Raw genomic sequence first — 27,232 nt, 5'->3', positions numbered from 1 at the left:
GGCTCAGTCAGTTAGGCATCCAGCTTCAGCTCCAGTAATGATCTCGCCGTTTGTGCCTTCAAGCCCCACGTCGGGCTCTGTGCCGACAGCTCGGAGCCTGGAGCCTGCTTTGGATTCTGTGTCTCCCTCTCTCTCTCTCTCTGCCCCTCCCCTGCACATGCTCTCTCTCTCAAAAATAAACATTAAAAAAATTTTTTTAATACATCAGATGGTTTAAATGGTAACTTAAAAAAAATTTTTTTTAATGTTTATTCATTTTTGAGAGAGAGAGCGCGAGCAGGAGAGGGGCAGAGAGAGAGAGAGACACAGAATCCAAAGCAGGCTCCAGGCTCCAAGCTATCAGCACAGAGTCCAATGCGGAGCTGGAACTCACAAACTGCATGATCATTACTGGGGCTGAAGTTGGAAGCTTAACCGACTGAGCCACCCAGGTGCCCCTAAATGGTAACTTATATGTATTTTACCACAATCTTTTTAAATAATAGATTTTTTAAATGAGGGATACATGCAGATCCTCTTTACTAACCAGGTCAAATATACCAACCAAATGTTCACTAGATATTGTGCCAAAATATTAATGTTCAACTCCTTGTTCTAAAAATAAAAGGCCTAGGGGCACCCGGGTGGCTCAGTCAGTTAAGCATCCGACTCTTAATTTTGGCTCATGTCATGATCTCATTGTAAGCGTCCGACTCTTAATTTTGGCTCATGTCATGATCTCACTGTTCATGAGATCGAGCCCCAAGTCGGGCTCTCTGCTGACAGCACAGAACCCGCTTGGGATTCTCTCTGCCCTTCCCAGCTCACGCTCTCTCTTTCTCTCAAAACAAATAAATAAAAACTTAAAAAATGAAATATCTTAACTTGTAACTGTGTATTACATAAAGTGGTCAGTGCTAAGTGATATATTTTAGCAAAACTAGAATTTACATTAAATATCCATCTATTAAATATACAAAGCATGTGTTTTTGATTTGTATTCAGCCCATTCATTGACTAGCATTTGTTTTATTTGTCTGGGGATCAGAGTATGGAAACAATATTTAAAGAATAATTGCATTTTGAATTTCTTATTTGCATATTCCCATCTTAATTAAGATCTGTGCTGTATCCTAAATTAAAAACACATGTATTTTAGACTTAAATCTCCAGTCCAAAAAAACTTTGTTTTTAAATATCTAGTTTCTGCCCCTCTGGATTGCCTAAAGAAATCTAATAAAAAAGGAACTTACCAGAGAACAGTGATTGGTCCTTGACAAGTGTATCATCTTTTCAGAAGGAACCAGTGCAGACACCTGATACATTATAAAATTTTAATCAGCTTAAACATTTACCTTGACTTATTTTTTTCTTTGGTAGCAGAACTTACCCTTAGCAATTTCTAAGAAGAGAAAAGTCAGTCTTTAAGATTCAAAGACTGAATCTTTTCAGTTTTGTTTAAAGCCTAAGTATCCCTCATTAGACAACAGTGTTTTCCTGACATTGTCTGTCACGGTGTCATGATGACAGTTGAAGAATTGGCGGTCATGAGACCTGTAGCTTGGGAACAGCACTCAGATCGAATAAAACAGAGCAAAGCTTGCAGCTCCTTGGAGGAAAGATTCCGAGTCATTCGAGATTAAATTTTGAAAGTACAAAAGGTGACCTTAGGTGCCAGTGGAAACTTAAACATTTGAAGTATTCTTTTAAGATTTTAGCATACTGCTTACTTTATGATGGGGTAACATAAGTGTGGTGTCCTTTATGGCTTGTATATTGTTTTCATCTTTTTTGGAATACTGTCATTTCAGAAGTACTGATACCTCGATTTTTGGGTAACTCTAGTCACTAGGATCCTAACGTCTAGCTAGGATGTCAGGTTATTTAAGGGGTCATTTCTAAGGCACATAACAAAGACTGGCAAATGTAAAGAAGAGTTTAGACGTTTCTCCCATTTTAACCAGAATTTATCATCAAATAAGGTAATGTGAATAATCACCGTATCTCAGTTGGGTCATTCTTGTGTTAATGCTGGGGTGGGGGGTGGGGGGGCCTCTGGTTTTCTGGGTAGCAGAGTCACACTGAAAAGAGCTAGTAAGATGAGAGTGTCTGGTAATCAAGGCTGAAGTCAGTTAGACAAGGTCTTAGAAATACAGGAGAAACATTTTCATAAATATTATAATTGATAGCACATTATGCTACTGGATTATTTTCCAGATTATTAACACTGACAGCTGTCAAATGCATCACTGCAATCGCATTAGTCATTGGGAGGCTGGAGGGGTAAAATAGCTTGCCAGGTTAGTAGAATTTATCTGCAAGGAACGAAACATACACACACCCATATGAATATACACCCCTATGTATATACAATTTTTAAATATACTATATATATACATATAGACATATACATATATATTATACACACACACACACACACACACACACACATACAAATATGTGATTCCACTTCATATGCCAATTATTTAACAGCCAAGGAATGTTTTTCCCTATGGGAAAATTGACCCAGAGATAAATATCCTCACTTCCAAAAAATGTGCAAAGTGAGAGGAAAACAAATAATTTAAAACCATGTCCTTAAAGCAGTGACTTAGCTGGCCATCAGCTTCCCTTCATGTCAGAGGTTCGTTAAGGAAGCGGCTGTCTCGGGGCCATTTGGGGGCAGAAGTCAGCCTGGAGTACAGGTGTCGAGACTCCTGGAGAAGTTCGTTTCTTTCACTTCTCTTTGAATGAAATCAAGTGCAGTGTTCTCCCCTTACCCACAGGGGATGCATTCCCAGAGCCCAGGGGGTGTCTGAAACCGCTGATAGCACAGAACCCTGTATACCCTGGTTTTTTCCTATATGTACATACCAATGTAAAGTTTAATTTATAAAGGAGGCATAGTAAGGGATTAACGACTGTAAAAATAGGACAGTTATAAGTGTAATAAAAGTTATGTGAATATGGGCTTCCACTCTCAAAACATCTCATGATTGTACACTCCCTTCTTCTGATGATGATGTGAGATGATAAAAATGCCTCCATGAGAAAATGAAGTGAGGTGAATGACAAAGGCCTGTAATGTAGGGTTAAGCTGTCATTGACCTTGTGACCCTATGTCAGAGGCGGATCGTCTCCCTCAGGACCACAGTTGCCCGTGGGTCACTGAAACTGCAGAAAGATAAACCGTGGGTAAGGGGGTTACCGTATAGCCATCTTTCAAAAGTCACGTCTTTTTATTGTCAACCCTCACTGTTAGTAGTAATTATTTACAAGTGGAAATCAGTGGCAAAAGGAAAACCATGCTTAGGGAGAGAGCCGTCATGGGTACGCACAGTTCATTGCACACTCACACACATCCTCACGGTCTCAGCCAGCCTTGAGAGTGTGACCCAGCATGAGTAAATCCACAAGGAATTTCCATTCACCCATTAAACAAATATTTATTGAATAACTAGTATGTGCCAAGCTTCATATTTCTTGCTGCTGAATAGCCTCTGAGTTCTCAGGTCATTTATTTTAAGGAAGGAAAATACAGTCTGCTATTCTTAAACCCAAGTACATCAGCAAAAGAACTGATTTTGATTCTTGTAATGAATTTGAGAGTTGTGGGCAGGGCAGCAGAGTGATAAAGGAAGAGATTTTTTTCTTAAATTAAGGCTGGTAATAGTTAAGTCCATGTAGTAATTGCTGTGCAACATTTAACTGATTTGTGAGAATAGTAATTAATATCTCTTCCTAGTAAGTGAATACTTAAAATCTACTTAAAGTAGAGTGTCAGCAGAAATAGGCTCTTAGGCTGTTGATAAAAGCTATGAAAGCCTTTGGTAGCTTCCTCTGTTAGTAAATGACACCACACCCAGGTTTAGTGGCTACTTGTTTGACCTCGGTCATAAATTAGCTTCTTGCTTTGGGTGTGAGAGTGCCCTCAGTCAAACAAGGCCGTCTTAGAATAATACATTGTTCAGATGCCCAACTGTTGTGAGAAATGGGGGAAATGGTTAAAGAGAGTGCTAGTCGGGCTCAGACCCTGGGACATAAGCTGTAAAGCACATGTGTGTGGAGGGGCCTCCAGGGAGTGGCATCTTGCTTACTGAATGCTGCCAGGCCGTGGATCTGGGGTATGCTGGAGGGGACTGATCGGGCCCGTAAGGGAAAGTAAATGCCACGTTTAAATCAGCCGGCATTACTGTGATCTATACAGCAAGAAAACCTCACAAGTATCACGTACCGTTCTGATCATTTCTGCAAGAGTCTTGGACTTCGCTTCTGCCAAAAAAAGGGCGGTTCTGACCGTATTTCTGAGAAAACACTACTAGGGTGTAGTCAATCGAATTACCTTATTTAGCTTTTGCTTTTCATTGCCATTGGGGCAAAGACTAAATACTTGGGTCCGTTGACGTAAAGCCTGTTATTCTGCCATCTGGGTCTCAGACACAATAGTATATTTTTCTTTTGTTTCTTTCCTAGGGGACGTTCAGAAAATGAGGTCATTCCCTTATAATTCTGGTTTTTCTAATTTTATGCCATCGAGTTCACACGCTTGTTCTCTTTCCGCCTTTTCCAGCAGTTTACTTCAGTGTCCCCAGCAGTTCCTGAATTCTTGAAAACTCCTGCTCCGGATCAGCCCCCGACCAGGTCCCCCGCTCCTGTCCTCCCCACAAACACCGTGTCCTCAGCAAAGCCTGGCCCGTCGCTGGTGAAGGTGGGTTCCCGGCACGCGCCGGTGTGAGGTTGGTTTACTCGCGGCCTGTCTGTGGCCCATGCGGGGAACACAAAGGCACGTTTCTGCACCTCCTAGCCCGCCTTTTAGCCTGAATGAAGCCTTGGAGACAAAACCCACGGGCAGACTTGCTAGGTCAGGCCTTAATATTGGAAATCACTGGGGCGCCTGGGTGGCTAAGTCAGTTAAGCGTTCGACTTCGGCTCAGGTCACGATCTCACGGTCCGGGAGTTCGAGCCCCGCGTCGGGCTCTGTGCTGACTGCTCAGAGCCTGGAGCCTGTTTCAGATTCTGTCTCCCTCTCTCTCTGCCCCTCCCCCGTTCATGCTCTGTCTCTCTCTCAATATAAATAAACGTTAAAAATAAATAAATAAACGTTAAAATAAATAAACGTTAAAAAAAATTGAAAAAAAAAATATTGGAAACCACCACCTTCAGCAGATGCCCTGTTGTTGTGTAGTCACCAAAGAATTGCACAAAATTTGGTCTCTAGAAAACTCCCAGAGCCGCGCGGAAAGGCTTGAGGGTACATTTTGTCGGCGGTTCCCAATCCTGCTTCCATCCAGGCTGCTGACATGAAAGACACACTGGGAGGAGAGTAGGATAGAGTCGCTTCAGCACAGCACTGGGGAGTCACGCCCCTCACGAACAGACGTCTTTAATGGCAACGTAATTTTGGAGTTTATACACAAGGTCAAGCTCCTGGTACTCCAGATGTATCACATGACAGGTCAGAGGCTTCAGACAGGCGGCTGCGTTTTTTGCTTTAGCAGATTTGGCCCGCTGAAGCTCGTTTTGTTCTTCCGAGAACCTGCACATTGGTGGCACTGTTCCCTAAATTTTACTTGGTGAAACAATTCAGTTAGAATAGGCCCCAAGGACGATTAAAAATTTTAATATATAGTAGGCTTAAAAAAAATTTTTTAAGTCCATTTAGAGCTGCCAAATAAAGGGGGGGATAAACAGAGGAATAGTCTAAACAGTTCCAATACAGCTTTTGCCAAAAGCAGCAGAACCCTGATCTCAAACTTTTAGAACTAAAAAAGGACATCAGAGAGCTAGCTGACCCTCTCTGCACCTACCAGATGAGGAAGTGAGGCCCGAAGAAGTCACAAGGCCAGGAAGGACCCAGGCCCTCTGAAGGGTTGCGGAGCCTTCTTTCTGCCTCCAGGTGAACACAGGGCTGCGCTCTCCCAGGGGAGGTACCTGGGGCGGATTCCTTGCTTCTTCCGGCTACCCTCTGGCACTCTCCTGGTCCTCATCCCTCCTGCAGAGAAGGCTCTGTTTCTATTCCAGCCTCTCTTTGTCAGGGTGGCCCAGCGTTTGTGGCTTCAGGGCACAGATCAGTGCATTTCAGCATCTTCCATCACTTCTTCTTGGAGCCCGAAATTCCAGAGTGTGGCAAGCGGCAACTGAGCTAATGCCCGCTCGCACCCCTCTGCCCACATCCGCAAACACGTACCACTGATGGCACAAAGACTGTTTGAATGCCATTGCGTCTTTCCCTGTGGATCCTAAGAGGTCTCTGCCTCTCCTCTCCTCTGAATTTCTCCTCTTCACTAGTGAGTGCCTCTTTAAGGAGGGCTTTGATTCTGGGGCAAAAGGCATCCTTTAAGAATGTGACATTCAGAGGCTGGGTAGGCGATCCTAGGACTCTGCTAGTAGAGGAGAAGACAGATACGTACTGGGAAACAGACCACAGTTCTTTGGGTTTTTGTGAGGAAAGCTGTTTCCCGCCCTCCCTTCCTGAGAGAATGTGCCAGTGAAGAAATAAGAGCAGATTTCGTCTGAGGAACAGTGGTTCTTACGTGCCTGCCCCCCTCCCTTACCAACAGGTGTCTTCCTCATTGGCTGAGTCACTTGTATCATTACATAACAATTAGAGTCCAGCCTCCTTAACTCACACCCCGCTCATTGTTACAATCACTTTGAAACGACCAGAAGTAAAATCTGTTGTCGATAACACAATAAGCAGATGACAGTGAATTGATGAATATTGTGAGACTGCAGTATTTTTTGTGTGTGTTTGTGTTTTCCTTAGAAACACACAACTTTATGGTCTGCTTTGTTCCATTAGAAGCACTCTTCTGTTTTTACATAGTCTCTAAAGAGTATATTTTTAATGACCGCAAGACAGGACACAGGGGGAAGCATACCTAATCCTTTCCCATTTGTATATTTGGCATACAGCCTCTTTTTCACTAGGAGACAATAGATACAAGTGTGTCTAAACAAGAAACCCAAAGTAACTTTGTTGAACTTGAATAGATAATGCTCAGTGGAGTATATCCTTCCCCTACTGTAAGAAAACAAGGAACAGGAGAAAGTAAGTTCTTAGGAGCCAGATTTTTTTTTTTAAGTTTATTTATTTTGAGAGAGAAGGTGTGAGCAAGGGAGAGGCAGAGAGTCCCAAACAGGCCCCACGCTGTCCGCTCAGCGTCTGACGCGGGGCTCGAACCCACAAACCAAGAGATCATGACCTGGGGCGAAATCAAGAGTCAGAAGCTCAACCGGCTGAGCCCCAGGCGCCGGATTGCTCGGTCCAGGGAGGTAGACCCACGCTTTCGTAGCTCTGGCAACGTATTCGGCGGACTGCTTTCCGAAGCGGCTACGCCAGTTTCTGAGGCACCTTGCTCTTTGACGTCACCGTCAGAGCATTCAGGCACACGGTAGGACAGGCCGCGTGTGATGGCGCCTCTTAAAATGCTCCTGTCTTTCTCTCGAAAACAGCAAAGCCATCCCAAGAACCCTAACGACAAACACCGGGGCAAGAAGTGCAAAGATCCCAAGCCGCGGGTGAAGAAACTCAAGTACCACCAGTACATCCCGCCCGACCAGAAGGGGGAGAAGAGCGAGCCCCAGATGGACTCCAACTACGCCCGCCTGCTCCAGCAGCAGCAGCTGTTCCTGCAGCTCCAGATCCTGAGCCAGCAGCAGCAGCACTACAACTACCAGACCATCCTGCCCGCGCCGCTCAAGTACGGGGCCAGGGGCGGCGCGGGCCACGTCCCTGGTTCCCAGGGGGTGGATGTCGTGGGGTGCTTGCGCTCAGCGATCGGTCTCACTGCCTGGTCCTCCAAGCCCGTCCCGCGGCGTCTTGCCCTCGTGCCAGTGAGTCCAGGGTTTGTCCTCCGAGATAGGTTCCGAACCTTGACCTTTCACGGTAGCGGTGCCTCGTCACAATTACTCGCCCAGGAGAGATCTGCCTGTTGTTTGCCACGTAGTACTAGGCGCCGCGAGAAAAGTGTAAGGAGCGAGAGTCTTGTTATAAACAGCTTAAAAAAGGCGGGGTGCGGGGGGATGAGTGTAGAAGCCGGAGTGGTCAGGGAAAGCTTTATGAAAGCAGGCAGGATACCTCTGTGGGAAAGAGCCCGAAACTTGGGCGGGGCCCTGTCACGCAAAGGAGAGTGACCCCCCCCCCACCCCGTGCGAGAACAGAGGAAGGAGCAGGCCATGCCTGTTGATGGGATGACGGGGAGAATAGCCTGAATAAGGAACGGGATGAAAAGGAGAAGACAAAACCGAGTAGAGCCGCTGTCCAGAGGAATCTGAAGCCGGGCAGCCTTGAATCTTGACGTGGTAGGTGATTCAGAGGGCTGTAGTGGTGACGCCACAGTGCACGAAAGGACAGTGAGATGCTGGTCACGGAGGGGAGTCTGGCAGCAGGCAAGACAGACATTTCACAATAAAGGAGATGTGAGAAGATGAGGGCATTGATAAGGGGAAGGAAAGAACAGATGAGAGATGTTTCTAAGACAGTTAAAGGTCTTGGTGACCAACAATTGTGGAGAAGGAACATGTTTCCAAAGTCTGAGCCCAGGTGAGAGAGACAGAAGGAAGTGACTTCTGACAGCTTCTGAGACTGAATCCACAGCAAGACATCCATAGTGAACTTTAATTATGTACAGAAGGAAATTTCTAGATCTCCGTCCTCAGTATGCATTTTCCAGGAAACATGGGTAAAAATGAAAATACCTCGTCTCTTATTTCCCTCAGTTATCAGGAGAAAGGGACATTTACATTGGCCTCACAAGACAAACTGTACAAAAAGGTGCAAAGTTTATTTGAGTTGAAAGTTTTTCTCAGTGAGCAGGCCACTCAATTCATGATCCGTGTGGTGTGTGGAAATTCGACTCGGATATTCTCCGCGTATGCTGAGCATTCCACCACAGGGAGCCCTGTTTCCTAGGAGCAGACAAGGAGTGAGATCCGCTAAAAAGCTCCTCTGTTAAGAACCGTCTCCTCATATGCTAGTGATTATCAATGCACTTTTTTCTTTTAAGATCCTGATATCTCGAGGAAGATTAGACCTATTAGTCATTTGGACCTTACTGTGAAGTACGTAAATCTAAAACATCAGGGCACAGAGATGAAGAAAGAAAGAATTTTTGTAGCATGTTATTATTTTAAGAGCAAGCAGGCCTGAGTGAGATGTTGACATTGGAAGGGAACCAGGGAAGACCAAAGGGGGTTGGAAGCGCATCAGACGCAGACCACCGCCGCTTTGCAGCTCCGTCCAGGCCCGAGGGAGGCGTCCTCCCCTGCCGCCTCCCTCCTCTGGCATCGGGCAGCCGGGACACGAGCGGTGACTGGCTCCCCTGTGCGCGCTCCTTACGATGCACCAGCAGTGTGCTCGACGTTGACATCCCTGTGCCCCTCCAGGAGGAGGTGACGTTACTGACCGCACTCCCGGGTGAGGAAACCCGGACAACTGAAAATCCCATAGAAGGATTTTTGTAGTATCTTTGAAACAGTCTTTTCTGTAATGAAAGAAAATGACTGTGTGGGGCCAGTTTGTAGATGGGAAGAGTACATCTGAGGAGCTGAGTATCTGGTCTCTAAAGGTTCTTTGTCTTTCCACCAAGGCTGCCGGGCCCCTGTCCTCCACAAACACCCCCACCACCATAGCAGCCACACCACCCAGCCCCGGAGAGCATCACCCACAAAGATCCGGGGACACAGAGGGGGAAAGGTCACTTACTTTTGTGTATTATTGCACCACGCAAAGACTGAACGTCACTTCTTTTTAATTTCCGGGTCCTGACAGTGGAGGTGTTGTTTTCTAAAACAGTGTTTCTTTTCATCAAAATTCCAGTACAGGAAGCTGAATGCAGAAGTCTGTATCTCCACAGCAGTGAGATTTGACCTGATAACACAGCCCCTGGTACCTTGGGAGATGGGGCTGTAGCCACACACTGACGGGGGCTCCTGGAGGGTCCTTTCAGGTGTCTGGACTTCAGGTTTCTCATCCACACAGACATCACATTTGTCAGGGTCCCCCCACAGCATGTTTTCTGTCTTTGTGGATCTGGACAAAAAGAACCTAGGTCCAACTTACTCTCGTTATTTCGAATGTTGAAGCAAGCACTGAACTGTTAATCGTAGTAACAAGTAAAGCATTAGAGAATCTCAACCAAATGCACCAATAGAATAATTTATTGTTCACAAGGGAGCAGAAATTGGTTGGGGGGAGTGTTGCGCTTGTGATTGAAGAGAGCACAGACACACATACGGTACGTAGGTGATTACACAGTACATCCCTGAGGGTATTAAGATTTCACTGGGAGGTCGATTAGGGAAAAAAAATTCGTAGAAAGTCTCCTTGTGGAGACAGTAATGAAAATAAGTAAGGTTGAGAAGTTCTGATTTACATAAAATGTTTTCATAATTCTGATAGAAGATTTTAAAACTGAATTTTTAGAAAGGAAATAAATGATACATAAAGTATTTGTCATTCCACCCAAATTTCAAGAAACTTCGTTGCAAACACTTAAAGTATTTAAATTCCATAAAATTTAGGCAGGTTTTCAAAGACCCCAGCTGAACGTCAAGAGTTAGCTGTTCACAGGGCCAGAAATGGCTTCAAACACAATCTTCCAAAAACCCACTGGACAAAGCTCATCTAAGCAGGGACCTCTCCCCAAGACTCATATAAGGATAAAGCGTGAGGCTCTAATGGAATTGGCTGTACAGTGTCAACCACCCAGAGGAGGAAATGTCATTGTTGCCAAGAGTATCCTAGGGGGAAGAAGCCAGATGGGGACCTGGTGCTGCTGGGAAGATGAGTACAGAAATAAAACACATTTTTTAAATCACCTTTTTAAATGAAGTGTTAAGTGATAGAGAAGTCCATAAATCATAACTGAAAATCAGTGCTAAGTAAACACACCTCCATAACCACCACCTAAATCCAGAAATAGAATATCAGTACCCCAAAAAGCCCCCTGGCATCCCCCCTCAGTGACTCCCTGACTTCCCTCCCATTGATTAGTTTTGCCTTTTTTTGAACATTATATAAATGCAGTCTTACGGTATACATACGCACATGAGTTCTTCTGCTCAACATTGTGTTCGTGAGATGCATCTTTACTGGTGCAGAGAGAAGTAGTTAATTTTTATTCCTGTCTAGTATTTTATCATTTATCCACCCATCATCCTGTTGGTGGACAGTTGGGTTGTTTCCGGTTGGGACTGTTAGGAATAATGCCATACTAAGCATTCTGACCTGTGTGTTTTGGTTCATGTATGTAGATTTTTGTTAGGTGTCCCTCGAGGAATGGAATTGGGTCAGAGGATAGGCACAGGTTTGTCTTTAGTAGATAACATAAAACACTTCTCCGAAGTGGTTGTACCAATTCACACTTCTCCCAGCCGTGATTGAGCGCTCTCGATGTTCCGAGTGCTTCATATTGGCGTCTTACTCGTTACAGCAGCAGTTCTGCTGGATGTGCAGTGCTGTTTTGTTGTGCCTTTTTCCATTTTCCTCGTGTCTGATGAGGTGTTAAGCCCTCGTTCACACGTTTAAGGACCGTTGGGATAGATTTTCTTGTGATATGCTTGTTCAGGATTTTCCCATTGCGTTTTGTCTTTTTCTTACTGATTTGTGAGACTTTTTTTTGTATATTCTAGATATGATGCCTTGTCAGAAATACGTATTAGAGGGGCGCCTGGGTGGCTCAGTCGGTTGAGTGTCCAAGTTTGGCCCAGGTCATGATCTTGCGGTTTGTGGGTTTGAGCCCCACACCAGGCTCTGTGCTAACAGCTCAGAGCCTGGAGCCTGCTTCAGATTCTGTGTCTCCTTCTCTTTCTGCTCCTTCCCTGCTCACACTCTGTCTCTCCCAAAAGTAAATAAATACTGAAAAGTTAAATAAAATAAAAAAAGAAATATGTATTACAAGTATCTTCTCCTATGATTTGACTTTTCACTCTTAAAGCTGTCTCCTTTAGTGTGTTTTGTGTCCTGTTTAAGAAATCTTTCCCTACCCAAAGGCCATGAAGATATTATCCTAAGTTTTCTTTTTCTTTTTTTTTTTTTTTTTGGGAGAAAAAGAGCACAAGTCAGGAAGAGGCAGAGAGAGAGGGAGAGAGCGAGCCAGTCCAGAGCCTGACGCATGGCTCAAACCCACGAACCACCAGATCACAACCTGAGCTGAAGTCAGACATTCGACCAACCGAGCCACCCAGGCACCCTGAAATATTACCCTAAGTTTTCTAAAAGTTTATTGCTTTCATAATTCACGTTTAGGTTTCTGAGATGATGTGAGGTAGGGGTCAGTTAAGGGCCTTATTTTTATCTGTGTGAATATCCAGGGTGGCCCAGCACCATTTATCGTAAGGACCACCCTCTTGCTAGTGCACTTCAGTGCCATCTTGGCGATAACTCAAGAGGCTCTATATGTGAGGGTCTGTTTCTGGATTCTCTGTTCTCTTCCATTTGTTGTTCTGCCCTTGTACCAGCACCACACCATCTTAATAACTGGCTTTATAATGAGTTTTGATAAGTGGTATGGCTCTTCCAGCTTTGCTTTCCTTCAGTGATGCCATGGCCATTCTTGGTCCTTTGTGTTTCCATATATAGCTCAGAATCACCTTCAGAATTTCTACCAATCAAGCCAGCAAGCAAGCAAAACTTGCAGGGGGGTCTCATTTGATTGATATCTTTATACTATTGAGTCTTCCAATCCATGACCATGATGATTTTCTCTTCACACATTAACAGTCAAGTCGTTAGCAGAAGCAGGATCAAATTCAGACATGATTTTATTATCAAGTCTAATTTTCTTTTCCTTTTGAAGGCCACTCAATGACAAAAATAACAACAGTGGGAATTCAGCTCTGAACAGCACCACGCCTAATACACCAAGACAGAATCCATCTGCTTCCGTGAGAAAGCCGGGGCCCCTGCCTTCTAGCCTGGATGACTTAAAGGTAATACTTCAAAGTAGAGTTTATTCACCCGTAATTACCACAAAAACAGAAATGATGGGCCACATTTGTCTGAGGTGTAGGTAAGTTTTCAATAGACCTTCAGCTTTACCAACAGTAAGATAACCTTTTCAGGGGTACTGTCTGTTTACGTCCATTAAGTTTCTTTGAAGACGATCAGTAATAACTCTGACTTGTTGAGCATAGACCATGTGTGGGCACCAGAACACTTGTGACCGCAGAGGGAGATTTTCTTCTTCCCTGCTCCTTGCCGAGTTGGGGAGAAGCAGGAAAATGTTAACAGTCAAGAATCTCCTCTCCAAGGCCAGCCTGCATAGGCTTCCCCTCTCAGCTCAGCTTCTGGTTATCCATGGTAGGTTGGACATAACGGTCCGCCTTTCACTGCCCCAATCTCCTCATCTGTGCACTAGGAATAATAATAATAACACCCACACCTCATGTGAAGATTAATTGTAAGAATAGGGGCATCTGAGTGGCTCAGTCACTTAAGCGTGCAGCTCTGGATCTCCCCTCAGGTCTTGATCTTAGGGTCGTGAGTTCGAGCCCCGAGTTGGGCTCTGCGCTGGGCATGGAGTCTGCTTTAAAAAAAAGAAAAGAAGAGAAGAGAAAAGACAAAGTATAAAGCACTGCCATCAGTGTGTGGCACATGGTAATTACTCAATGAATGTGACTGTCCTCGTCACGATTTCTGATTGTAAATCCTCGGACAGAACAGGAATTACCCTCTAAAAGCCCTTGCTTTACCTCCAGCCTTCCCAGTGCCACAGGTCCGTAGCTGTGTGTGCGTGTGTGTGTCGGGAAGAGAAACCGTCCCCTTTGCCCATACGTGGTAACGTGGAGCTGACAGGCGGTAGGCGCCTTTTCCGTCTGGGCGTCCTGTAGATCTGTCGGGAGTTGCGGTACCGAGAGAAGAGACGTGATTTGTTTGTACTTGCAGGTGTCGGAACTGAAGACGGAGCTGAAGTTACGGGGTCTTCCGGTGTCGGGCACCAAACCGGACCTCATTGAACGCCTGAAGCCCTACCAGGAAGTGAACAGCAGCGCTGTTGCAGCCGGCGGCGTCCTGGCGGTGCCAGCGTCTGCCATCGTCGCCAGCAACCCAGAAGTCACCGTGGCACTGCCGGTGACAACGCTGCACAACTCCGTGACAAGCTCGGGCCCCTCTTTCAAGGCAGAGTTGCCGCCTGCCGGAAGCAGCAACGTCGCCCACGCCGAGAGCGTCAGCTCCCCCCTGCCCATCTCGCCTTCCCCCTCCGAGCAGTCCAGTCTCGGGACCGAGGACACAAGCATGGCAGACACGTTCACCGAGATCATGACCATGATGTCTCCCGCGCAGTTCCTGTGCTCGTCGCCGCTGAGAGTGACAGGCAGCGAGGACAGCCCGAGTCCCGCCAGCAGCACGCTGTCGAGTCTGGAACTGGACGCGGCCGAGAAGGACCGCAAGCTGCAGGAGAAAGAGAAGCAGATCGAGGAGCTAAAGAGGAAACTGGAACAGGAGCAGAAGCTCGTGGAAGTTCTGAAAATGCAGCTTGAGGTTGAAAAGCGAGGGCAGCGGCAGCAGCAGCAGCAGCCGCTGGAACCCCAGCCCGGCGCCGCGGGCAGCTCGGCCGGCAAGTTAGATCCCAAGCATGGCGGCGTGGGCTCCCCTGTCAAGGACGAGACCGCGCTGCCCGACTGCTCCAGCCCCAGGCGGCCTGGCCCGCTGGCCAGCCATCCTGTGGGCCAGCCCGTCTCGGCGGGCGGCCAGACCCTGGTTGCCAAAAAGGCCGTAGTGATCAAGCAGGAGGTCCCCGTGGCCCAGGCTGAGCAGCAGAGCGTCGTCCCGCAGTTTTACGTGAGTTCCCAGGGACAGCCGCCGCCTGCCGTTGTCGCTCAGCCTCAGGCTTTACTGACCACACAAACCGCTCAGCTGCTGCTGCCGCTGTCCATCCAGGGCTCCAATGTCACCTCAGTGCAACTCCCAGTAGGCAGCCTCAGACTCCAGGTGTGAAGTGTGTCTTCTAACTCCTTTGCCTTACAGCCTGCATGGAACGGAAACTTGCCTTATGGCGAGCGCCCCAATGCTCATACATGCACCCCAACCGGCCTCAGAGGTGCAGAAAATGTGTGCGTGGGGGGCGGGGGCCTGGAATTTAATTCAGAAATGTTAATAGCTAGCATTGTCTCCACATAGTTAAAACAAGCAAGCGGTGCTTTCCTGCTTTTGATCGCTTTTATCTTTAGTGAACACAGTATCGTTAGCGAACATGCAGACATTTTGAGATACCGGTTACAGTATCGTGAGAATAGCTGGTGTCGCTGAGTGCTTTTTGTGTGCAAGGCACAGGATCACGTACTTTATTTTCTTATTTATTTAAGTCATCTCTACACCCAGCATGGGGCTCCAACTCACGGCCCCGAGATCGAGAGTCACGTGCTCCTCCGTGTATTTTAAATGGCTCACTCCCTTCAGCTCTCCCTTCCCCCCAGAAGATCTAAGTGATGGCACCCATTTTGAGGTAGAGAAACTGAGGCCTTGAAACGTTGGGTAAGTTGCTCTAGGACAGAGCCGGGTTTTCTAACTGCCCGGCCTTTACTTTTACGCCCACTCGTGTGTTCTGCCTCCTAAACGCAATTCTCGAAAGACACCATTGAAGTCAAGATGCCTAAGGCATGTGGGGCATCTGAGGAAAATGTGACCACAAACTTAGGAGTGAAGGTGTTGAGGGAGTTGATAAAACACTGGTAAGCATGAAACCTTCTTTTATGTCTCCTCCATAACCTGTGTATTGACCTTGTTTTTATGCAGTGCATTTGGTAGGTTTTCACACAGTGGGTGGGCGACAGGTGAACAGAAACCACCTGGGACAGTGCTCCTCAGCTTTGACCACCCACCCACCCCCCCACCCACATACTCTTCATGGCAGAGACCAGTGGGTTGTGCCCCTGAGGTTAGGAAGCATGACCCAGAGGTCCTTGGCATGTGCCAGTATTCTAATTCTCCTGTTTGATCTTTAGACTGTCTGTGAAATTCAAAGCCTACTCTGTGACACAGCTTTTCTAAACATGTATTTTTCCATCCAAATCTTCATTAGAGTTGACATTCTCCATTCTGGGCCCGTGTGCACCCCAGCACATAGCTGACTGTCTCCAGAGGGAGCACATACTTTTGGGCAGTTAGGCCTCAGATTTTCTTGCTGCTATTAAAATTATTGTCACACCTGGCCTGTTGTGTGTAGAGCCACTATACGTTTTTATTTCAGTTTTCCGTTTTCTCAAAATTTCCCAATGAAAATCTTAGCCACTTAAGAAATAATAAGAGCATGAAAAAAACTGGTCTGGTGTTAGGTCTCTGGTTTAGAATTAAGGTTCAAACTGTGTTGTCGATGAAGTGTGTATCTATCTGTAAGTATTTTATCACTTCATTTCAGATATGTTCCCCACATGATCGCATGTTGCACATCTAAACTTTTTTTTTTTTCCAGTTTATGTATGTATTTTTAAAGTAACCTCTACGCCCAAACTCAACCCAAACTTTGCGGCTCCCACTCACAACCCCGAGACCCAGAGTCCCATGCTCTTCTGACCGAACCATCCAGGTGCCCCCACACCTACACTCTTGATTCCGAGTTTGATTTTGATAATTAAATCAATATTTTGTTTGCTTCCTAGACTCCACCACAAGCAGGAATCCAGACTCAGACTCAGCCGCAGACAGCAGCTACCACCCTGTCCTCGGGCTTAGCCCAGACCGTACCTCAGAAGCAAGAAGCTTTCACGCCACATGTGCTCAGTCAGCCTCAGCAAGTTAGAAAGGTTGGTGAATGCTAACGAGTGACAGGCCGTCGCCAATGGTGACTGTCATCTGCTCAGCCATTCTGCAAGTGTCCTCATAGCGGTCTCTTCCGTGGGAAGCACCTGTTTGTTCTTTTGTATCACGCACCTCCCACTGGATGGGCCTCAGGCCACCTGCCATCCGGCTGCAGATTATGCAGTTATTAGGGAAAAAGGGTTCTTTTTTACTGAAAGACTGGTCAACTTAACAGGTAAAGCCCTTTTCCAAGTAAAAGTTTCAAAAGTTTGTTTTTAATCCTCATGTAGGATTTTTTGAGTTTTAAAATAAATTTCTTTTCAAATTAATCATCTTGTGGGGGAGGGGGAAGTGCTGTTCCCTGGGAAGAAATATTTGAAGTCGAAAAAGATACTTTTTCAGTGTCTACCTTGAATAAGATCTTTATATATTTAAGAGTTTGCCATCTTGCGGGCTAAGAGCCAGGGGGCCCAGGTGTGTGGATTCTGGTTCCCCACTTCCTACAGATTTGGCCTTATGCAAAATTCACTTACTTCCTCTGAGTGTCATTTTCCTCATCTTTCAGATGACCGTGTTGGTCTAGGACTCAGTAACCCCTCCATGTGTTCCTACCAAAAAATTGTGATGTTGAATAGCCCAGAAGTTACAAAAATTCCCTCTTACCCAGCAGGTGGAGCTGTGTGCACATCTCCTTGACAGAAAACTCTTAAGGCCTCAAAAATAGGTCTTATTATTTTTAACCTTGAGAATTATTAGTCCCAGAATGTTAATCTTCAACATAAAAGAACTTGGATAATTAGGTGTACCTGTAGACATGCCCCAAGGTAGCGTGAACCGTCTGGGCAGCAGATAGAAATTGACGCCTGAGGTCATCAGTAGTCACATTATCATGTGCTTTCTTCTGGAATCTCCTCTGGGAAATGCAGTGAGTTACAGCAGCATATTACTGACTTTGGGCTCACAATAACATTCTAGGGTGGTGATCGCCTCAGTGAACATTCCAATGTTAAGACAGTTTTCTTTAATAGAAAAGAGAGAAAAACAGGATATAGCCAGGAGAAATAAGGGTTTATTCACTAAGTCTCAATACTAGAATTAGGGATCATTAATTCCAGCTTTTTCAAAGAGGAGTATGCTTCCAGAACTCCTCGCCCAGAGCAGCTGTACCTTTTGAAGGGGTGTACACTCACACACACACACACACACACACACACACATATACTTGCCCACTTAAGAAATACGTATGTATGTTTACAATAGAAACGCAGAGGTAAGTTTTTCTCTTTCAGAATACTAGTGGTATAAAGTACATAAAATATTTTTATGAGTAAATCAGCTCTGTGAAATACAATCACAAAATCACACAGTGACCATACATTTGTAAAAGGCCGTAAGACCTTTGGCTCGTGATGGGGGCTAAACAGACACTTGTTAGTTCCACAGGAGGGAGTCCTCACCGCTCCCGGACAGAGCGGAGGCCAGCTTCTCAGAAGGGGGCAGATTTTAAACGGGGCCCTGCAAGGATTTGGAGACACTTTCAACAAACTGAAAACCTGAGTGTGGCCGCAGCCTGTGTGGCCTTTCCGGTCGGACAGAAATGGGGCCGGGTGGTGGAAGCTTTTTGTGCAAGCCAGAGAGGAGGGTTTTACCGTAAGGACAGAGGAGCCAGGGAGTGTGGGGGCTCCATCAGGTGTGTGCTGAGGCTGTAACTGTAGCGGAGGGTCGACGGGGAGGGAGGCACAGTGAAGAGGATGCCACGGTACTCCCGTGATCAGGAGCAGGGACCTCGATTAGGACAGCGGAGGACAGAGGCCTGATTCAGGAGGCATTCGTAAGGCGTGTGAGCACTGAAGGGAGAGAGCAGAGGACTGATGGCTCCGTTTACCAAAGTTTTAAAAATAAATGAAGGGAAAACCAAGAATTACTTTTCCTCCGAGGCTGGTGATGGTGGAAGGAAAGGGGAAAGTTCCGTTTGGAATATATGGCATTTGAGATGTCCTGAATTTATGTTTGTAAATAAAGGTTATAAATGTGGCTTTGGCACTTGGAAGCAAGGGTGGAAAAGAGGTGGGTTTGGGGATTATTAGCTTAATCGTGGACATGAAAGCTGTGAAAGGAGATGAGACCACCCTGGTGAGGAATATGAGAAATTCAGCTGTCGCTTAAGACAGAAATCATACTGAGCAAGCGCTGATTTCCCAGAAGGTACAGTCCACACCGCCATCAAAGACAGGCCACTGAGTAAAGGGACCACGGATGCTGGAAAATCAGGGTCGGCAGACCACGGCCTGAGGGCCACCTCCAGCGCCCCACCTGTTTCTGTAGATAAAGTTATTGGAAGCCAGCCCCACCCATTGATTTATGCGTTGTCTAAACTGCTTCTGGGCCAGAGTGGCAGAGGTGAACAGTTCCAACAGACACCCCGTGGCCTGCAGACCCTAAACTGCACACGTGGTGGCTCCTTACAGGGAAAGTCTGTCGAGCCTTGTCCTAAAACACGGTTTTCTTCGGTAGGAAGAGCCAAAGAACAGACTGAATGGAAAATATTTGTCCGTTACAGGTGTTCACGAACTCGGCATCAAATTCAGTTCTTCCGTATGAGAGACCACCTGCTCCAGCGGTCCAGCAGCCCTTTGTGAACAAGACCTCCACCGGTGTTCTTCAGTCCAGAAGCGCACCACTTGCCTCCCTGCAGAATGGACCTACCGCTTCCAACAAGGTAGTGCTGTGCGGACGGGGCAGCAGTAACAGTGCTTGCTCATGGGGCCCTAAAGCATTGCAGAACCCAGTGCTTCGGGCGTGGAGGGACTGAGTATCAATATTAATGGGACAAAATAGCCAAAGACCGTGGTGACGGTTGTTAAGGGGCAGCTTGGCTGTTACCGCGGAACACATGACCCTTCCCTCACAGGATGGCGCCCCGGTGCCATCGGCCACACGGGCTGGAGGCGAGAAGGCTCCTGAGTTCGGGAGCGCCGTGACTCGGCCGCCCTCTGAGCTCACTGCCCAGACCTGACATGTGCCTTCCTCTTTTTGCCTCAGCCTAGTTCACCCCCTGCACCCCAGCAGTGCGTCGTCCAGCACTCCCTGTTCGGGAGCCCGGTCCCCAAGACAAAAGACCCTCCCCGCTACGAGGAGGCCATCAAGCAGACACGTGGTGCCCCGTCCTCCCTTCCAGAGGTAAGTAAGCGAGACCAGCGGCCACGGTCTGTGGGCTTGTACCTGGGGTGTCGTCCTCACACTGAATCCCTTGTTTAAAATGCGCTCGCCGCTGTACGAACACAAATTTCAGAGCCAAGAACCTCATTTGCATTTGAAATGCTATTTTTTTTTAATTGAAGTATACTTGACATACAATATTATAGTGGCTTCAGGTGTTCGACAGTCATTTGACACTTCTATACGTTATGAAATGTTCCCCAGGTAAGTGCAGTTACCATCTGTCACCATACAGTGTTATTACGAGATCACAGACCGTGTCCCCTGTGCTATACTGTACATCCCTGTGACTTGTTCTGTACCTGGAGATTCGTACTGTTAATAACCTCCACTTACTGTACCCATCCCCCCGCCCCATCTCCCCTCTGGCAGCCACCAGTGTGTTTGGATTTATGAGTGTTTCTGTTTTGTTTGTTCATTTATTCTGTTCTTTAGATTCCATAGAGAAGTGAAATCATTTGGTATCTGCTTTTCTCTGTCCAACTTCTTTCACTTCACATAAACCCCTCGTAGTCCATCCCTACTGTCATAAATAGGAAAAATACTTTCTGTAGTTTGTTTTTAATGTTTTATTTTTGAGAGACAGAGAGAGACTGAGCATGAGCAGGGGAGAGGCCGAGAGAGAGGGAGAGAGACAGAATCGGAAGCAGGCTCCCGGCTCTGAGCTGTCAGCACAGAGCCAGATGTGAGGCTTGAACTCACAAGCTATGAGATCGTCGCCTGATCCAAAGTTGGACACTTAACAGTTGACTGAGCCACCCAGGCGCCCCAGAAAAATACTCTTTTTTTATAGCTGAGTAATAATCCTCTGTGTGTGTGTGTGTGTGTGTGTGTGTGTGTGTCACATCTTCTTTACCCAGTCATCTATCCATGGACACTTAGGTTGCTTCCATATTTGGCTAGTGTAAGTCATGCTGCAATAAACATAAGGCTACAGATATCTTTTCAAATTAATGGTTTTTGCTTTCTTTGGAAAAATACCCAGAAGTGGAATTGCTGCATCATAGGGTAGTTCTATTTTTTAATTTTTTGAGGAATCTCCATACTGTTTTTCACAGCGGCTGCACCAGTTTGCATTCCCACCAGTAGTGAAAGAGGGTCCCCTTTTCTCCACATTCTTCCCAACACTTGTTACTTCTTGTCTTTTTGAGAGTGGCCATCCTGAACTGGTGTAAGTTGTTATCTCGTGGTTTTGATTTGCATTTCCCTGATGACTCTTTTCTATGTTGGCCATCTGGATGTCTTCTTTGGAAAAATGTGTATTAAGTCTGTCTGGTCTGATGCATCATTCAGAGCCATGATTTCCTTACTGATTTTCTGCCTGGATGATCTATTCATTGATGTTAGTGAGGTGTTAAAATTCCCTACTATTATTGTATTACTGACAATTTTCCCCCTTTAGTCCATTAATATTTACTGTATCTGCAAAATATAGGGGCTCTTGTGTTGGGTGCATGGGTATTTACAGTTGTTATGTCCTCTTTTTGGATTGATCGCTTTAACGTTATGCAGTGCCCTTCTTTGTCTCATTACAGCCTTTACTTTAAAGTCTGTTTTTGTCTGTTGTAAATTTTTAAATATTTGCTACCTTGGCTTTTTTGCTTCCATTTGTATGGAATATCTTCTCCTATCCCTTCACTTTAAGTCTGTATATGTCTTTAGGTCTGAAGTGAGTCTCTTATAGGCAGCACATAGATAGCTCTTGGGTTTTTTTGTATCCATTAGGTAACCCTGTGTCTTTTGACTGGACCATTTAGTCTGTTTATATTTAAAATGAAAGGTATGTACTTATTGGTGTTTTTTGTTTTCTGGTTGTTTTCAGAGTTCCTCTCATAGCTCTTCTCTTGCTTTCTTTGTGATTAGATGACTTTGATATTGTGCTTGGATTCCTTTCTCTTTATTTGTTGTGTGTCTTTTACAGGTTTTTTGATTTGTGGTTACCTTGAGGTTCATAAATAACATCCTAGGTATATAGTATTCTAAGTTGGCAGTTTGCTTAAGTCCAACACATTCTGAAAGTACTACATTTTTATTCCCCCTTTTATGTATATAATGTCATAGTTTACATTTTTTTAATTTTGTGAATCCCTTAAGTAGTTATTGTAGATACAGTTGATTTTACTTCTTTGTCTTTCAACCCTCATACTAGTTTTATAAGTGAATGATCTACTATCTTTAACTGTTTTACCACTGAAACTTCTTCCTTTCATAATTTTCTTACTTCTAGTTAAGGCCTTTTCTTTTCTGCTTCAGGAAGTTCCTTTAACATTTCTTGTAAGGCCAGTTCAGTGGTGATGCACTCCTTTGACTTTTTTTGGCCTGGGCAACTCTTTATAAATTTCCCTCAATTCTGAATGCTGAGTAGAGTGTTCTTTGTTGTAGATTTTTTTTTTCCTTTCACCACTTTGTATGTATTACGCTGCTACCTTCTGTGAAGGTTTCTGCTGAGAAATCAGCGTATAGCTTCCTGGTGTTTCCTTTATATGTAATTAGTTGCCTTTCTCTGTATCTTTAATTTTTGACATGTTTTAAATGTGTACTTACTTTTGAGAGAGAGAGAGAGAGTGAGAGCAGGGGAGGGACAGAATCTGAAACAGGCTTCAGGCTCTGAGCTGTCAGCACAGAGCCTGATGCGGGGATTGAACCCACAAACCATGAGATCATGACCTGAGCTGAGGTCCTACACTTAACGACTGAGCCATGCAGGCACCCCTAAGTTTTGACATTTTACTTATTATGTGGACTTCCTTAGGTTCATCTTGTTTGGAACTCTCCACCTTCCTGTACCTGGCTATCTGTTTCCTTCTCCAGGTTAGAGAAGTTTTCACCTATTTTTTCTTCAAAAAAGTTTTCTGGCCCTTTTTTTTTCTCTCTTCTCCTTCAAGGAATTTATAATGCAAATGTCAGTATAGTTGTTGACCCAGAGGTCTCTTAACCTAACCTCATTTTTTTTTCTATTCTTCTTTTTGCTATTCAGTTTGGATGATTTCCACAGCACTGTCTTCCAGATAACTCACCTGTTCTTCTGCGTCCTCATCTGCTGCTGATTCCCTCTTGTGTATTTTTCAGTTCTGTTATTTTGTTCTTCAGCTTTGACTGGTTCTTTTTTTATATTTTCTGTCTCTTTGTTGAAGTTCTGAGTTCATCCATTCTTCTCTCAGATCCAGTGAACATCTTTTATGACCATTACTTTGAATTCTTTATCAGGTAGATTGCTTATCTCTGTTTCATGTAGTCCTTTTTCTGAGGTTTTATGTTGTTCTTTCATTTGGAACATATTACTCTGTCTCCTCATTTTGTCTGACTCTGTGTTTGTTTCTATGTATTAGGTAGCTTGGCTCCATCTCCTGGTCTTAAAAGTGGTGGCTTTGTGTAGAAGGCGTCCCTTACGGCCCAGTGACACAATCCAATCAGGTGATGCTCACCAGAACCATGCACTCGAGGGTGATGTCTGTGTGGGCTGTTGTGACTGGGCCAAGACTTCTGTGGGTACGCTGGTGGGCAGGGCTGGCCCCACCCTTCTACAGAACAAGCCGCCCACTTGGTAGGGCAGGGCAAGCGTCGTTAGCAAGACTGATGGACAGTGTCAGAGCTGGCTCCCACCAGTATTTACATTCATAGACAAATATCCCACAGATCTATGCTCTTCCAGCACATGCCCTAAAAAGTAAATCTCCTTCGCATATACCACAGACGCTTTCCAAACTGCTACTTCTGTGCTGGGTCTTAGACTAAATGATATAATGCACTGGCCCTTTAAAAGCAGAATCTCAGTTCCCTATAGCCTTCTGGCTCTCGCCCCACTGATTTTCAAAGCCAAAGATTATGGGGGTTCATGTCCCCATTGGAGATCCCCAAGGTTGGGGGTGCCCACTGTGGGGCTTGATCTCACTCCCACTTATGGGTGATAGGGATCACAGTGCCTGGGATTTGGTTTCTGACCACACCCCACCCCTCCTTCCCTTCTCCATGTGGCTTTCTTTTTATCTTTAGCTGTGGGAGAGGTTCTGTTAGTCTTCAGGTCATTTTCAGAGGGAGTTTCACTATATTTAGTTACACACTTCATGTGTCCATGGGAAGTGAGCTCAGGATCCACCTACTCTGCCATTTCCCATGCTTCTCCTTTAAATGCTACTTTAAATCAAAATACCACTCACTGTGAAGACTGCCAAACAATTTCGGCAGCTGTGTAACCTGCAATTCCTATTTACTCACAAATTCAGGGTTTGTCTTTTAACTTCTCCTTGGGGGGTGGGTCATGTTAAGGATAGACTTGATGGTAGCCAGGGCATGTGTTTTATACACGTTTCTCTTTACTTCTCTTCTTATTTTTTTAAAGCCAAGTATAATTAACATATAGGTGTACAATATAGTGATCCAGTAAACCAGGTTCTCTGGTTGCTTTTTTTAAAAATTTACATCCATGTTAGTTAGCTTATAGTGCAATTTACGAGTCTAGTTGTTGTGTTTTTCTTTTTTAATTTACATCCAAGTTACATTTACATCCAGTTACCATATGGTGCAATAATGATTTCAGGAGTAGAATCCAATGATTTATCCCCTACATGTTAACACCCTGTGCTCATCCCAGCAAGTGTCCTCCTTAATGCCCCTTGCTTGTTTAGCCCATCCCCCCCAACACCTCCAGCAACCCTCAGTTTGTTCTCTGTATTTAGCAGTATTATGTTTTGTCCCCCTCCCTGTTTTTATATTATTTTTACTTCCCTTCTGTCATGTTCATCTATATGAGTTACGTCATATGATGTTTGTCTTTCTCTGAATGACTAATTTTGCTTAGCATAATACCCTCTAGTTGCATCCGTGTTGTTGCAAATGGCAAGATTTCTTTCTTTTTGATTGCCTAGTAATACTCCATTGTATATATATATATATATATATATATATATATATATACCACATCTTCTTTATCCGTTCATCCATCAATGGACATTTGGGCTCTTTGCATACTTGGGCTATTTTTGATAGTGCTGCTATAAACATGGGGGGTGCACTTGCCCCTTCGAAACAGCACACCTGTATCCTTTAGATAAATATCTAATAGTGCAATTGCTGGGTCATAGGGTAGTTTTATTTTTAATTTTTTGAGGAACCTCCATACTGTTTTCCAGAATGGCTGCACCAGTTTGCATTCCTACCAGCAGTGCAAGAGGGTTTCTTTTTCTCCATCCACGGCAACATCTGTTGTTGCCTGAGTTGTTAGTGTTAGCCTTTCTGACAGGTCTGAGGAGGTATCTCATTGTGGTTTCGATTTGTATTTCCTTGATGATGAGTGATGTGGAACATTTTTTTCTCGTGTAGGTTGGCCATCTAGATGTCTTCTTTGGAAAAGGGTCTGTTCGTGTCTTTTGCCCTTTCTTCACTGGATTCTTTGTTTTTTGGGTGTTGAGTTTGAGAAGTTCTTTATAGATTTTGGATACTAACTCTTTATCTGATACGTCATTTGGAAATACCTTCTCACATTCCGTTGCTTGCCTTTTGGTTTTGCTGATTGTTTCTTTCGCCATGCAGAAGCTTTTTATCTTGATGAGGTCCCAGTAGTTCAGGAGGCTGGTTTTTATTGTCTCTTTTTCCTTTGTTTGTTTTATTTCTTAAATTCCACATATGAATGAAATTATTTGGTGTTTGTCTGTCTCTGACTGACTGACTTCACTTAGCATTATGCCTGCCAAATCCATCCATGTTGTAAATGGCAAGGTCTCATTCTTTTTTTGTGTGTGGCTGAGTAATATTCCCTTGTGTATAATATACTACATCTTCTTTATCCATTCATCTATCACTGGACACTTAGATTGCTTCCATCATTTGGCTGTTGTAATTAATACTGCAGTAAACATAGGGGCGCCTGTCTCTTTTCAAATTAGTGTTTTGTTTTCTTTGGGTAAATACCCAGTGCTGAGATTACTGGATCATATGGTAATTCTATTTTTAATTTTTTAAGGAACTTCCATACTGTTTTCCACAGTTGCTGTACCAGTTTGCATTCCCATCAACAGTGCACAAGGGTTCCTTTTTCTTCACATCTTCGTCAACACTTGTTGTCTTGCGTTTTTGATTTCAGCCATCTCACAGGTATAAAGTGGTGGCTCATTGTGGTTTTGATTTGCATTTCCCTGATGATGAGGGATGTTGAGCATCTTTGTATGTGTCTGTTACCTGTCTGTATGTTTTCTTTGGAAAAATGTCGGTTCGTGTCTTCTGCCCATTTTTAACTGGATTGGGTTTTTCTTGGTGTTGAATTATAGAAGTTCTTTGTATATTTTGGATATTAACCCCTTGTCAATTAGATCATTTGCAAACATCTTCTCTCATTCAGTAGGCTGCCTTTTTGTTTTGTTAATGGTTTCCTTTACTGTGCAAAAGCTTTTTATCTTGGTGTAGTACCAAGAGCTTAATTTTGCTTTTGTTTCTCTTGGCAGAGGAGACATATATACAAAAATGTTTCTGTGGCTGATAGCCCAAGAAATTATTACCTAAGTTTTCTTCTAGGACGTTGATGGTTTCAGGTCTCACATTTAAGTCACTAATCAATTTTGAGTTTATTTTTGTGCCTGGTGTAAAAAAAAGTGCTCCAGTTTCACTCTTTTGCATGTAGCTGTCCAGTTTTCCCAACACCGTCTGTTGAAGAGACTATGTTTTCTTCTTTGTATATTCTCTCTTCCTTTGTTATAGATTAATTGGCCATAAAGGCATGTTTATTTCTGGACTGTTCTGTTCCATTGATCTATGTGTCTGTTTTTCTGCCAGTACAGTACTGTTCTGATTACTCTAGTTTTGTATCTTGAAAACTGGGATTGTGCTACCTCCAACTTTGTTCTTCCTCTTCCAGATTGCTTTGGCTATTTAGGGTCTTTTGTGGTTCCATACAGCTTGTAGGATTGTTTGTTCTAGTTCTGTGGGAAATGTTGGTATTTTGATAGAGATTGCATGAAATATGTAGATTGCTTTGGGTAGTGTGAACATTTTCACAATACTGGTTCTTCCAATCCATGGGCATGGGATGTCTTTCCATTTGTTTATGTCATTTTCAGTTTCTTTCATCAGTGTTTCATAGTTTCTAGACCACAGGTCTTTCACCTCCTTGGTTAAGTTTATTCGTGAGCATTCTATTCTTTTTGATACAGTTGTAAATGGGATTGTTTTCTTAATGCCTTTTTCTGTTACTTCATTATTAATATATAGAAATGCAATAGATTTCTATATATTAACTTTGTGTCTTGTGACTGCACTGAATTCATTATCAGTTCTAGTATTTTCTTTATATAGTATCATGCT

The 27,232-nt window shown here is 44.5% G+C and overlaps 1 protein-coding gene across 11 annotated transcripts in view; it reads left to right on the top strand.

The window, feature by feature from the left end:
• The window catches only part of MRTFB (myocardin related transcription factor B), a 203,074-nt gene that overhangs the window by 157,113 nt on the left and 18,729 nt on the right, over nucleotides 1–27,232 (top strand). For 3 of the 11 annotated variants that reach the window (XM_045461472.1, XM_045461470.1, XM_045461474.1), the window contains 7 exons: nucleotides 4,550–4,687; nucleotides 7,435–7,682; nucleotides 12,780–12,912; nucleotides 13,868–14,914; nucleotides 16,582–16,725; nucleotides 19,281–19,439; nucleotides 19,763–19,900. In XM_045461472.1, coding sequence (XP_045317428.1) covers nucleotides 4,550–4,687; nucleotides 7,435–7,682; nucleotides 12,780–12,912; nucleotides 13,868–14,914; nucleotides 16,582–16,725; nucleotides 19,281–19,439; nucleotides 19,763–19,900 — 2,007 coding nt within the window. The remainder of the gene's footprint in view (nucleotides 1–4,549; nucleotides 4,688–7,434; nucleotides 7,683–12,779; nucleotides 12,913–13,867; nucleotides 14,915–16,581; nucleotides 16,726–19,280; nucleotides 19,440–19,762; nucleotides 19,901–27,232) is intronic. The other 8 variants (XM_045461478.1, XM_045461476.1, XM_045461480.1 and 5 more) reach the window with 3 other exon arrangements.

This window comes from Leopardus geoffroyi, chromosome E3, assembly GCF_018350155.1.
Source record: "Leopardus geoffroyi isolate Oge1 chromosome E3, O.geoffroyi_Oge1_pat1.0, whole genome shotgun sequence".
Taxonomy (NCBI): domain Eukaryota; kingdom Metazoa; phylum Chordata; class Mammalia; order Carnivora; family Felidae; genus Leopardus; species Leopardus geoffroyi.
Note: the sequence above shows the minus strand (reverse complement) of the source record. Positions and strands in the feature narration are given on the sequence as shown.